General features: G+C 50.4%; 2 protein-coding genes across 5 annotated transcripts in view; one reads left to right on the top strand and one right to left on the bottom strand.

Annotated features, from left to right (window-relative positions):
* Positions 1-6,845, top strand: part of slc30a7 (solute carrier family 30 member 7) — a 7,527-nt gene extending 682 nt beyond the window's left edge. Inside the window, exons 3-11 of the mRNA XM_086225589.1 lie at positions 2,220-2,333; positions 2,714-2,801; positions 2,890-3,019; positions 3,113-3,298; positions 3,426-3,476; positions 4,748-4,883; positions 5,968-6,058; positions 6,134-6,283; positions 6,379-6,845. Of these exons, the coding sequence (XP_086081715.1) occupies positions 2,220-2,333; positions 2,714-2,801; positions 2,890-3,019; positions 3,113-3,298; positions 3,426-3,476; positions 4,748-4,883; positions 5,968-6,058; positions 6,134-6,283; positions 6,379-6,426 (994 nt within the window). The 3' untranslated portion in view covers positions 6,427-6,845. The remainder of the gene's footprint in view (positions 1-2,219; positions 2,334-2,713; positions 2,802-2,889; positions 3,020-3,112; positions 3,299-3,425; positions 3,477-4,747; positions 4,884-5,967; positions 6,059-6,133; positions 6,284-6,378) is intronic.
* An 8-nt stretch (positions 6,846-6,853) lies between these two features.
* Positions 6,854-12,500, bottom strand: part of dph5 (diphthamide biosynthesis 5) — a 14,834-nt gene continuing 9,187 nt past the window's right edge. For 3 of the 4 annotated variants that reach the window (XM_086225597.1, XM_086225594.1, XM_086225595.1), the window contains exons 5-9: positions 9,739-9,847; positions 8,853-8,973; positions 7,929-7,968; positions 7,542-7,645; positions 6,854-7,423 (exon numbers count right to left, since the gene is read on the bottom strand). In XM_086225597.1, coding sequence (XP_086081723.1) covers positions 7,191-7,423; positions 7,542-7,645; positions 7,929-7,968; positions 8,853-8,973; positions 9,739-9,847 — 607 coding nt within the window. In that variant the 3' untranslated portion in view covers positions 6,854-7,190. The remainder of the gene's footprint in view (positions 7,424-7,541; positions 7,646-7,928; positions 7,969-8,852; positions 8,974-9,738; positions 9,848-12,500) is intronic. The other variant, XM_086225596.1, reaches the window with a different exon arrangement.

The following is a 12,500-nucleotide window of genomic DNA, read 5'->3' as shown; positions in this document are numbered from 1 at the left end:
AATACGTATTTAACCACAGGAGTGAGGGGCTTTAGGCCGGCCCTCACATCTTCAAAGGGCTGATTGAAGAGCAAGACTTGGTTTTAGGGTTAAGGTTAGAATCAGGTTCAGGTTAGGGTCAGGGGTCAGGCAGTCAGCTGAGATGGTTAGGGTCAGGGGTCAGGCAGTCAGCTGAGATGGTTAGGGTCAGGGGTCAGGCAGTCAGCTGAGATGGTAAGGGTCAGGCAGTCAGCTGAGATGGTTAGGGTCAGGGGTCAGGCAGTCAGCTGAGATGGTAAGGGTCAGGCAGTCAGCTGAGATTGTTAGGGTCAGGGGTCATGCGGTCAGCTGAGATGGTAAGGGTCAGGGGTCAGGCAGTCAGCTGAGATGGTTAGGGTCAGGGGTCAGGCAGTCAGCTGAGATGGTTAGCCTCAGGGGTCAGGCAGTCAGCTGAGATGGTTAGGGTCAGGGGTCAGCTGAGATGGTTAGGGTCAGGGGTCAGGCAGTCAGCTGAGATGGTTAGGGTCAGGGGTCAGGCAGTCAGCTGAGATGGTTAGGGTCAGGGATCAGGCAGTCAGCTGAGATGGTTAGGGTCAGGGGTCAGGCAGTCAGCTGAGATGGTTAGGGTCAGGGGTCAGGCAGTCAGCTGAGATGGTAAGGGTCAGGGGTCAGCTGAGATGGTTAGGGTCAGGGGTCAGCTGAGATGGTTTGGGTCAGGGGTCAGGCAGTCAGCTGAGATGGTTAGGGTCAGGGGTCAGGCAGTCAGCTGAGATGGTTAGGGTCAGGGGTCAGGCAGTCAGCTGAGATGGTAAGGGTCAGGGGTCAGGCAGTCAGCTGAGATGGTTAGGGTCAGGGGTCAGGCAGTCAGCTGAGATGGTTAGGGTCAGGGGTCATGCAGTCAGCTGAGATGGTAAGGGTCAGGGGTCATGCAGTCAGCTGAGATGGTAAGGGTCAGGCAGTCAGCTGAGATTGTTAGGGTCAGGGGTCATGCAGTCAGCTGAGATGGTAAGGGTCATGCAGTCAGCTGAGATGGTTAGGGTCAGGGGTCATGCAGTCAGCTGAGATGGTTAGGGTCAGGGGTCATGCAGTCAGCTGAGATGGTAAGGGTCAGGCAGTCAGCTGAGATGGTTAGGGTCAGGGGTCATGCAGTCAGCTGAGATGGTAAGGGTCATGCAGTCAGCTGAGATGGTTAGGGTCAGGGGTCATGCAGTCAGCTGAGATGGTTAGGGTCAGGCAGTCAGCTGAGATTGTTAGGGTCAGGGGTCATGCGGTCAGCTGAGATGGTTAGGGTCAGGGGTCAGCTGAGATGGTTAGGGTCAGGGGTCAGGCAGTCAGCTGAGATGGTTAGGGTCAGGGGTCAGGCAGTCAGCTGAGATGGTTAGGGTCAGGGGTCAGCTGAGATGGTTAGGGTCAGGGGTCAGCTGAGATGGTTTGGGTCAGGGGTCAGGCAGTCAGCTGAGATGGTTAGGGTCAGGGGTCAGGCAGTCAGCTGAGATGGTAAGGGTCAGGGGTCAGGCAGTCAGCTGAGATGGTTAGGGTCAGGGGTCAGCTGAAATGGTTAGGGTCAGGCAGTCAGCTGAGATGGTTAGCCTCAGGGGTCAGGCAGTCAGCTGAGATGGTTAGGGTCAGGGGTCAGGCAGTCAGCTGAGATGGTAAGGGTCAGGGGTCAGGCAGTCAGCTGAGATGGTTAGCCTCAGGGGTCAGGCAGTCAGCTGAGATGGTTAGGGTCAGGGGTCAGGCAGTCAGCTGAGATGGTTAGGGTCAGGGGTCAGGCAGTCAGCTGAGATGGTTAGGGTCAGGGGTCAGGCAGTCAGCTGAGATGGTTAGCCTCAGGGGTCAGGCAGTCAGCTGAGATGGTTAGGGTCAGGGGTCAGCTGAGATGGTTAGGGTCAGGGGTCAGGCAGTCAGCTGAGATGGTTAGGGTCAGGGGTCAGGCAGTCAGCTGAGATGGTTAGGGTCAGGGGTCAGGCAGTCAGCTGAGATGGTAAGGGTCAGGGGTCAGGGAATGACTTATGCTTCAGTGGTGGGTTCGTAAAAGTGAATCTATTCCTGATGTTCACAGCTGCATTGGTAGTGAAGCCAGTGGTGAACTGCAGACTCTATAAAGTCAGATGTTACTTGCATGTTCATTCGTTGTATTTTTCTCCAAATGTTATCAGTTGTACTTCATATCTTCTATGCTGTGTCTCTTCAGTCGCTGATCTTTAGTCCAGCTGATCTTGTCAATTCTTCTTCTTCAGTTTAGGTCTGATCTCAGACTCCTTCCACATGTTCTTCGACTGTACTGCTCTGCTCGCCGGCCTCGCCGCCTCCGTCATTTCCAGGTGGCGCTCCAACGACAGCTTCTCTTACGGGTGAGACTCAGCACACACTCATTTACATACTTGAGCTTTTACCTCTTATTATATTAATTTAATATATTTACTATTTCAATATGTAGTGGATATCACTTGGATCCAGTGACCTTGTTTGATTCTAGTCTGTAGGTTGTTTTCTCATGACCTTTGACCCAGTTCTTACTCATTTCCTTGCAGCATTTCCATTGTTTTATTCATTTAATAAATCTGGCGGCCATTTTGACCTCAATGATACAGACGCTAGAGAGCCTGAGCCAGCTGGCACTTAGACTGACCGTTGCCAACACCAGGTGTGCTCAGGGCACGAGTGAGAGGAGGCAGGGCGTCAGTCACTCGCACGCGTGTTAGCTGATCTCTGTGGTGCTTTTGCGTTTCAGTTACGTCCGAGCAGAGGTTCTGGCCGGATTCGTCAATGGACTCTTCCTCATCTTCACAGCTTTCTTCATCTTCTCTGAAGGAGTTGAGGTAAACACAGATACACATGGACCCACACACCCACACACCTATAGCTGAGGAAATGTTGTGTGTGTGTGTGTGTGTGTGTGTGTGTCAGAGAGCTCTGGAGCCTCCGGACGTTCATCACGAGCGGCTGCTTCCTGTCTCTGTTGCTGGTCTGCTGGTTAATCTGGTTGGAATCTTCGTTTTCCAGCACGGAGGACATGGACACTCACATGGCGAGGAAGGTAACACCTGTTACAACATGAGGGACTGAGCGAGGAGGAACGTTGGTGTGTGTGCCACCTCTAAAGTTTGACCTGTGTCTTTCTCATCCTCAGGTCATGGTCACAGCCATGCTCTGTTCAATGGCAGCGTGAATCACAGCCACAGTCATGGAGGACATGGACACCAGAACAAACACGCTAACAGGCAGGGACACGGACACAGTCATGACGGACACGGACACAGTCATGACGGACACGGACACAGCCATGACGGACACAGACACGACGTCCACTGTCAAGGTGAGCGTTGGTCCTGAAGTCAATCATCCACTGGCAGACAAATGTGGGATCCAGTCCTGTTTACCAGGTATCAAAGAGTGTTGGCGTGTGACACTGATGGTGACGTGTCAGTGTTGTGTCTCCTCAGATGAGCAGCAGCTGACACCGGGAAAAGGTTCCAGTAAACAGATCCTGCAGGGTGAGGACAGCTGCAGCTCCACTAGATCACATCTCACCTTCATACAACAGTGATCAGATAGGTTGGGCTTCCATGTGGTGGAGAAGAACCTTGAGATCCTCCCTACACTTAAAACTCTTCTTAAAGGAACACACCCACTTATCAGGAGATGTATCATCCCTAGTAGAGCTGAGACCCACACTAGTTAGCTTAGCCCAATGGCTAGTAGTGGGTGGGAAGTGGTAGCATCAGCTAGCTAAGGTCCAAGCTAGTTAGCTTAGCCCAATGGCTGGTAGTGGGTGGGAAGTGGTAGCATCAGCTAGCTCAGGTCCAGGCTAGTTAGCTTAGCCCAATGGCTGGTAGTGGGTGGGAAGTGGTAGCATCAGCTAGCTCAGGTCCAGGCTAGTTAGCTTAGCCCAATGGCTGGTAGTGGGTGGGAAGTGGTAGCATCAGCTAGCTCAGGTCCAGGCTAGTTAGCTTAGCCCAATGGCTGGTAGTGGATGGGAGGTGGTAGCATCAGCTAGCTCAGGTCCAGGCTAGTTAGCTTAGCCCAATGGCTGGTAGTGGGTGGGAAGTGGTAGCATCAGCCGGCTCAGGTCCAGATGATTCTACCACTACAACGTCTCCTGATGTTAAACTGGTATTCATCACCAAGGTGACACACAACCCTCCCGATATTAATGCAGGCAGAGACGCAGCTACGCTAACACTTCCCACCCACTACCAGTCATTGTGCTAAGCTAACTAGCCAGGGTCTCAGCTCAGGTTAACACTGGAACCAGATCTCTACCAGTATTTTAATGTCCTCATTGATCAGTATAGTGAGGTAGTTTGACGAGGACGTCTCAACACAAATGTCTGAAAGGAAAGTGAACCATCCTGGAGATTCAGAGGAGCTGACAGATCAGCTCTCCTCTTCGTTGAGTCGAACTATCGTCACTATATCAAACTCATGGTTGACCTCTAGTGGCTGCTCATTAAAACAGCACATCACACCTGTCAATCAGCAACTGATTACACAGTACTGACCTTTTGAAATAGCAATTACATGAGCAATTATTGAAAATCTGCTGGTAAGATGAAAAGAGTGTGCCACCAGGGGGCGCATGCTCACATCACACCCTTTCACGTAACTCACTCACATCATGCACACACTCCATCACACACTCACAATGTCTATTATCAGTCAGGCTTGTTGATCAATTGGGATGTTTCTGGGGAGTCAGTCACTAAGTTCACAAACATGAGAATATCAAGATATTCATGTGTGTGTGTGTGTGTGTGTGTTGCAGGAGTCCTGCTACATATCATCGCTGACACACTCGGCAGCGTTGGTGTCATCATCTCAGCTCTGCTGATGCAGAACTATGACCTGATGATTGCTGATCCCATCTGCTCCATGCTGATTGCCATGTTGATTGGAGTCAGGTGACACACAGACACACACACTGAACATGTTGGTGTAGTGATATCAGAGCGCACCTCTAATATTGTGAACTCATTACTCATGTCGTCAGGCCCAAGCGCACAGCGACGTGCTCCAATCTTTGCTGCCTAACAGAACTCATTCCAGTCATTCGAACCTCTGGGAGATCCTCTAGAACTTCCTCATCAATAATCTTAAGCGCAAATATTGATAATCACTCTCTGAAACACACAGACTGAAATTTCTGAGTGTTCCTGAACACACCATCAACTGACCCTCCGCTGCATCGCGGCACCAACTGGAAAGAGAGGAAGTCTGAAATTGCATCTTTGTCAGCCTGGAAGGACGAATGGAAAATACTCGCCGCTAATGTCAAGAATGTGCCATTAGTCACTAATGTAATGCCACAGGCCAAACCACGGGAATGGACCTGGAACAGTTCTGGAGAAGAGCCTGGCCTCCACCAGCGCTCTGAATGTAAACACAGAGGCCAGATTTCCCAGAAGCCCCAGCGATAAATGGAGCTGATGTGGTTTGATAGGCTGGAAGGAACCACTGCTGCGTGGCCAGGAGCAGAGCCGGCTGTGGTCAGCTGACAGGCCTTCAGCCAACCACAAGCATCACGTTACTGCAGCTGAGACCACCGGCGCCAACAAGAGCCCCCGCAGCCAATCAGAGCCATCTCCCTGATGAGGCAGAAGACGAATCCGCAGAACTCTGGGAGAGTGGGGGGGCACGTGGAACAGACAGGAAGTGTACAGTTACATCAAATTCTTCACTCACGTTAACTGGCACGAATAATCAGACCAATATTCACCCACACGCCGCCCCCCAGCTGTCAGCATCAGACCAATGATAAAACGATGACATCATCACCGCTGTGGTGTCTGGGTCGTGACCTCGTTAATGGAGACTTGACTGATGTAACTGTAATATAAAGATCAAAACACATCAGATGGTAAATAAGGTGCCTATTTCTCAATTCTGTCACCATGACAACAAGCTGACGACATTTAAAATGCTGCTTTATGAAAGGAGTTCATTTCGCAGCATCAGGTCTGCTCATCTGTGACCTTTGACCCTCAGTGTGGTGCCACTGCTGCGTGAGTCTATTGGGATTCTGATGCAGAGAACGCCGCCCTCACTGGACCACACCCTCCCAGAGTGCTACCAGAGAGTGAGTACAAGCCACGCCCACACCCCTCTTTGCCAGGTGTTCCTTGCGTCCATCAGCCTGTCCTGTTGTGTTCAGGTGCAGCAGCTGCAGGGCGTTTACAACCTGCAGGAGCCTCACTTCTGGACGCTGTGCACCGACGTTTACATCGGAACCCTGAAGCTGCTTGTGGCCCCAGATGCCGACATGCGCTGGATCCTCAGCCAGACGCACCACATCTTCACACAGGTACCTGAACGCACCACCACCTACATCAATGTTGTAGACTTGTAGAAGATTTGAAGTTGTTGTGTAGTTGTCATGGTAACACTTTTTCTCTGCAGGCAGGGGTGCGACAGCTGTATGTTCAGATTGACATGGCTGCCATGTAGAAGCTCCTCCCCTATGGACACAGGGACCAATCACTTGTTGGCTGCTGCTGCAGGTGATATCTGACCAGAGGTCAAAAAATAGACGGGGGGGGGGGGGGGCTACGAGAACTGTTTTGACCTCACACTGCCCCTACCCTCTATTATCTTTGTACCCACCTGTGCACACATGGCCCTGGTGGGACCTTGGCCCGCCCCCTAACCTTGTAGAATGAAGCAAAGTATTCTGGGTAAGTGCCTTCATCATTAATCAGACCCTCCCACGCCCCTCTTACATCACGCTGGGACCAGACTGCTACCAGCTGATTGGTGTGAGTGAATGAGTGTATATGATGTCATGTTTTAACGTGCCAAACCATGTGATCAAATCATGTGACTAGTCGCTGGGTTCAGTCTTTTTCAACTGTAATAAATGATTGTTTCTTTGACGTGTTTGTTTGTATTTATTGATGACATCACACGAGTCAGGACTGACACCATGGCGTCGGCACCGAGGTCCTCTGGCTCCTTGACATGATCCGAGAACAGACGTCAACAAATTCTACACTCGTTTTTATTTACTGATTCTAAGCTGACGACGACAAAGCTTTGATCAAAACATTTCAACCTCAATTATCTGAATTAAATGAACTAATTGCCACAAGAAGTTACATCCTGACTCCTGCAGCTGACACGCCTTCTTCCAGTTTGATAAACAGACTAGTGACATCATCATCTGAATTATTTTAGGACAGTGAAAGACATTTGTGTTCATCTGGAATCAAGACTTATGAGGTGTAGGTGGAGCTGTCAATCATGCTCAGGTGCTGCAGCGCATCGGGTTCAGCATTCACTCGCAGCATGTCGACCTCCATTGGGTGGAGTCGACCAGTGATCACCAGTGAATGTAGCGGCGCACCAAGGTCACATGACACCAGCTGGCATAACGTTGCTGTGCGGATCATCTGGTCATCGGCGCCAAGTCGGGCCACACCTACACACACAGTATTCTCCGTCATACCTGCAGACAGAAATATCATCCATTTAGAGGAGAATGACTGCCACAGGTGCATGCTGACATGACTAGTGGCTTCTGATTTGTATGTGGTCAGCAGAGCTAGAGGTCAGCCATCACCCACCCAGCTCCTCCCCCTGGTCCCGCCTCCTCTGGATGATCTGGATCAGCTGATTGGCGGCCTGCTGCACTGTCATGAAGCGAGGAGGCTCGTAGATCTTTTTCCCTCTGCGATGACACAAACGTGATCAGGTCACTACCAGCGACAATGATTCTTAGTGCGAGATGACAACGGCCATGACAAACATCAGTGACATCACAGTGTGGACACGTGCTTCGTGTTCTGTCTCTTCACACATGTTCAGGTGACAAAACGATGACATCGCAAAGACGCTGAGTTGAGGGCAACTTCAGGTCACTGGTGGCGGAAAAAAAATGTTTCCTCATCAGAGGCTTCAGGACATGACAGGCAACAACTGCAACTCCGAGGTCAGAGGTCAACAGGTCTCACCTCATCATGTTCTCCACAGTCTGCTCTTTGACTTTGATGTCTGCCAAATAAACACACAAGCATCAGAGCAACCTTCACCTTCATCAGCTTCCGGGTTTCTTAATGTTCTATGGTGGCGGGCAATCAGTGACACGTCTGTTGAGGAGGGAGATGTTTGTCATGTGACTCTGAAACCAGCTGTCACTCTCAAGTCATCACGTCATGTGACATGCCACTGAAAGACAACGGATTTGTTTGTTTAGAGAGGAAACCATCAACAGCTCTGCTCTGCCTCCAAAACAAGACACACCCCTAGTAATCTATTTCTGTTGCAGTGATCTGTTACCACAAATGTAATTGATTACTTCATCTATAATCTTATTTCAGTAATCTATTACTGTGACAACAGGCTGTTAATTGATTACATCTGTAATCTATTACTGGAATCGTGACACGAGTACTGGCTGCTGCTTTCCTTCATGTTACCAACTCACACCTGTGTGATTTATTCTTTGCTACCTGTACTGAGCTGAACGGTGACACCTGCTGACACGCAGAGATCTGATGATGCAGTCGAGAGTCACCGAGTGGAGCCGCGCACTGGTGGCCCCTCCAGTCAGTCTGAGGCCACTGTCTACTGTTCATCATCGTCTCAGACCAGGGACGAGCGAGTACACCTGCACCACCATCATAATTATCTGCATCCACATGTGGGTGGGACTTAAAACAGAAGAGGGTGTAGTTTAGGGGAAGTGTGTTACTTTCTAGGTTGGTTTCAAGAAACTAACAGGGCCTGATCATAAATCTGCACTCTCACCAGAACAGCTCAGATGGAGCCTCTGCTGCCACTGACTTGATGCTGACTGACTGGTGACGCGGAGCAAATCCTGACAGCTGGGTGTGTGTGTGTGTGTGTGCGTGCATGCGTGTGTGTGTGTGCCTCACCCAGCAGACAGAGCGTGTGAAGTCCAGCTGATCTGTTCTTACTGATTTTATCGTAGAAGCTCTCAGGTCTCCACGTCTCCGTCCAGAACACCAAAGACACAGTTTCCCCGAAGTTATACAGCTGAGACACACACACACACACACACACACCCTAGTTTGTTTACAGCAGAATAAATCAAATTATCATTATTATCTAGGTTTGCGTGAACATTTGAGTAAGCAGGGTCAAAAACATGATTTCAGCTTCACACTAAAAGTGTAGTTACAGTTGTGTTTCATCATGTCGATACAGAAACACGCTGAGCGCCATGCTCGCCGCCATTTCAACCATCTGTGAGAGCATTCCGGGGTTCGGCTGGTTTGCTGTTTTAGACTTGTTCAACGCTGCTTGGCCACATCCTCAGTAAACGCCATTGAAGAACATAATAAACATGATGGATGTTGTTTCACTGAAATCATCGAACAAAAGAAAAGCAAATGTGTCTCATCTGCTGCAGCTCCTCCCACCTGTGACCTCATCAATCACCGAGCTGTCAGAGCAGCCGACTGAGAGCAGCACACCCCCACACACACAGCAGCAGCAAGTCAGCAGGTGGCATCTTCTCAGGGAAGGTTATTAATATGCTAATGAGATGACTTCTCTCCAATGGGAGTCAATCACCTCAGGTCCTTTTGTTGCCCCGCCCACCCATCACATAATCTGATGAGACAGATGGACGCTGAGTTGAGGTGGAGTTGTTTGATCCTGATAATTGATCAGTAGCGAGGAATCCACCTTCGTGCTCCACCATCATTAGAGGAAGTCGCCACTTCACACCGCTGCCTCTGCAGGTCACCCTAAATATCGATGTGCGTGTCAATGCCTCATCTTCATCATGTGACCTACCTGCAGGCCGCAGCAGCCCACAGCATTCATGACGGAGGCGTTGTGGATGACCCGGTACGGTATGCCAGTATGCACTGCTCTCAGGACCAGATCACTGTGGGTGGTGGCTCTATAGGAGAGAGACAATATTTTTGATGACATCACATCACACGACTTCATATGAAAGACAGCAGGTCTTTTCTCCAACTGCCATTTTGTGTTTTTCTCTTATAAATTAATCCTGAGCTAGCTGATCAATGTGTTGATTAAACTGATCAACCAGACGTTGGGAGGCCCGAGTGAGTTCCTCCTCGGGGTAGGGGTAGGGGTAGGGGTAGGGGAAATATTTACACATTTCACAAACTGAACAGACCGCAGATGTGATGCTAACAGCAGTAGTCGGCCTCATTTGTATTGGCCACACGAGCTTGTTGACAGAATAGACACTTTGTGATGTATAAAAGATGACAAGGAAACCCTGGCAGGAGAGATGAAAGCACAGGTATGGGCTACCTGCAGGGCATTTAAGCCTGACACACCTCTGACGGTGCCAAAGGGGTAGCTGTAGGGTCATCAAAGGACATCCCTGCCGCCCCCTGCAGCTACCCCTAGGACCCTTGTTTTCCCCACAACATGTCTGTTCCTTCTCAGCCACAGCCAGAGGTTCGCTCTTTCCACCTCCTCTGCCAAGTCCTTTGATGCCTTCATCAGCTTTGGCCCAGTCACTCCTACGTTCCTCAGGAGACACTGGGTGGATGTTCCGATGAACCCCCTGCAGCCAAACTCTACAGGGCAGATAACAGTTGACCACACTGCCTCTCGACACTGAGCTGCCAGCTCGGTGTACTTGTCCTTCTTTCTTTCGAAAGCTGCCTCCATTCCTCCCTCCCAAGAGCTCTGCCAAGAGCACTGTTTGGACTGAGGGCAACCACAGGATGATGTCTGGTCTCGGGGAGGTTGTGGTTATCTCTGGCCGGAACGTGAGCGGCCAATCAAGGTCAACTCTTAAGTTCCAGTCAAATCCAGGTGTCAGCATCTTCTCTTCTGATCTTCTCTCCCTCTGGGTGATTTTCGGACCCCTTGTCCAACAAACTGAATCAGCTTCCGGTCTGTTGAAGGATGGTCTTTGGCCACTTCCAGCTTTCATGCCTCAAGGACTTCAGCCAGCCTCTGCAGGACCTGGTCATGCCGCCAACTCTACCGACCCTGAGCCAGAGCTGTCTTGCAACTGGACAGGATGTGCTGTAGACAGGATGTGCTGTAGACTCCTCTGAGCCATACCCCCGACTCAGATTGCCGAATGAGGAAACTTAACCTTGCTTGAGGCCTCTTCCATGTCAGACCACCTGATGGTCCTGTCCACCACTCCTCCCCAGGTTGTCCAACGTCCTTGCTGCCGCTGGCTGAGCGCTCTGATCTTATACTTCCCCTCCTCAGTCCTGACTACGTCTACAATCACAAGGTCCTTCCTCTGTTTTCTTGTGTCTTTTGACCAACCCTTGGGGCTGTTACCCACCCCAAGCTAGTTCTCATTAGCTGCAGCCTGCCAACGATTTCTCTGTGCATCAACATGCTGATGGCCCAGTCGACAGCCTCTTCAGCCTTCCACTTGTGTCCTGTTCAAACGGGTGTCAAGGTGTTTTTTAACAAACAGGTCAGTTGAGTGTCAGATCCAACATGAGCCTTGCCTTCTCCTGTCTGCAGCCCAGGTTGATGGATTTCAGTTGCAGCTGGAGTGTGTTCTTCCCAAACAGGCCTACGTTGGAAAGGTTCCTAGGTAAGCCAAGCCACTTGAGAATTAAACTGTAGGCCTTGGCATCCATCCTCAGTAGTGTGGATGTAGTGATCTCATCCAGCTTCAGGGGCCACATCAGGAGCTGGTAGAGGGTGAATTGATAGCACCAGACCTTGAGCTTCCCTGGAAGGTGACCTCTGTCAGTCCTCTCTAGGCCACCAGAAAGCTGTTTCATGATGGTGGCAGGCATATAGGTATCAGACAGATCAGCCCTTTTCAATCTTCCCAAACTTCAGACAGGTTGTTCAGCCAGCAGCGGAACCCTTTCTCCATCCACTGTGAGGGAGATGAAGTCATTCCTAGCTCCCTTTCACTTTGTTAGTTTAATTCTCATTCTGGCCCATCCAAAGAGTTCTTCAAGCCTCTAGGAGCCGGGCAGTACATGCTGCTGTTTGGAGTAGGCTTGTTACATCATCCATATAACTCTGGTAGTCATTGGCCTGACTGCGCTCTCACTCCTTGAACCATCTGCCTACCGCCAATCAGAATAACTTCAAAGGCTGCTGTAAAGCAGATGCATATCTGGTTCTGCCTTGTTGTGGTTCAAGTCCTACCTCACAGGCAGATCCTTCACAGTGTCATGGCGAGGACTGGGGTTCCTCAGGGGTCAGTGCTTGGTCCCCTTCTCTTCTCTCTGTACACCACCTCACTTGGTGCAGTGATCCGCTCCCATGGCTTCTCCTACCACTGTTATGCTGACGACACTCAGCTTCTCCTCTCTTTTCCACCTGATGACAGAACGGTCTCAGATCGTATATCAGCGTGTCTGGCTGATATCTTCACATGGATGAAGGAACGCCACCTTCAACTGAATCTCTCTAAGACTGAACTCATGGTCTTTCCAGCTTGTCCATCTGTTCAGCCTCAGGTCAGTGTCCAACTTGACTCGAGCCTACTTGTGCCCACAAACTCAGCCAGAAACCTGGGTGTCATGGTTGATGACCAGCTGACCTTTAAGGTTCATGTGGCCTCAGTTTCTCGGTCTTGC

The sequence above is a fragment of the Aulostomus chinensis genome, chromosome 14 (assembly GCF_037954235.1).
Source record: "Aulostomus chinensis isolate RoL2024-O1b breed Wild chromosome 14, RoL_Achi_v1.0, whole genome shotgun sequence".
Lineage (NCBI taxonomy): Eukaryota > Metazoa > Chordata > Actinopteri > Syngnathiformes > Aulostomidae > Aulostomus > Aulostomus chinensis.
This window is presented reverse-complemented; position numbering and strand designations above follow the sequence as displayed.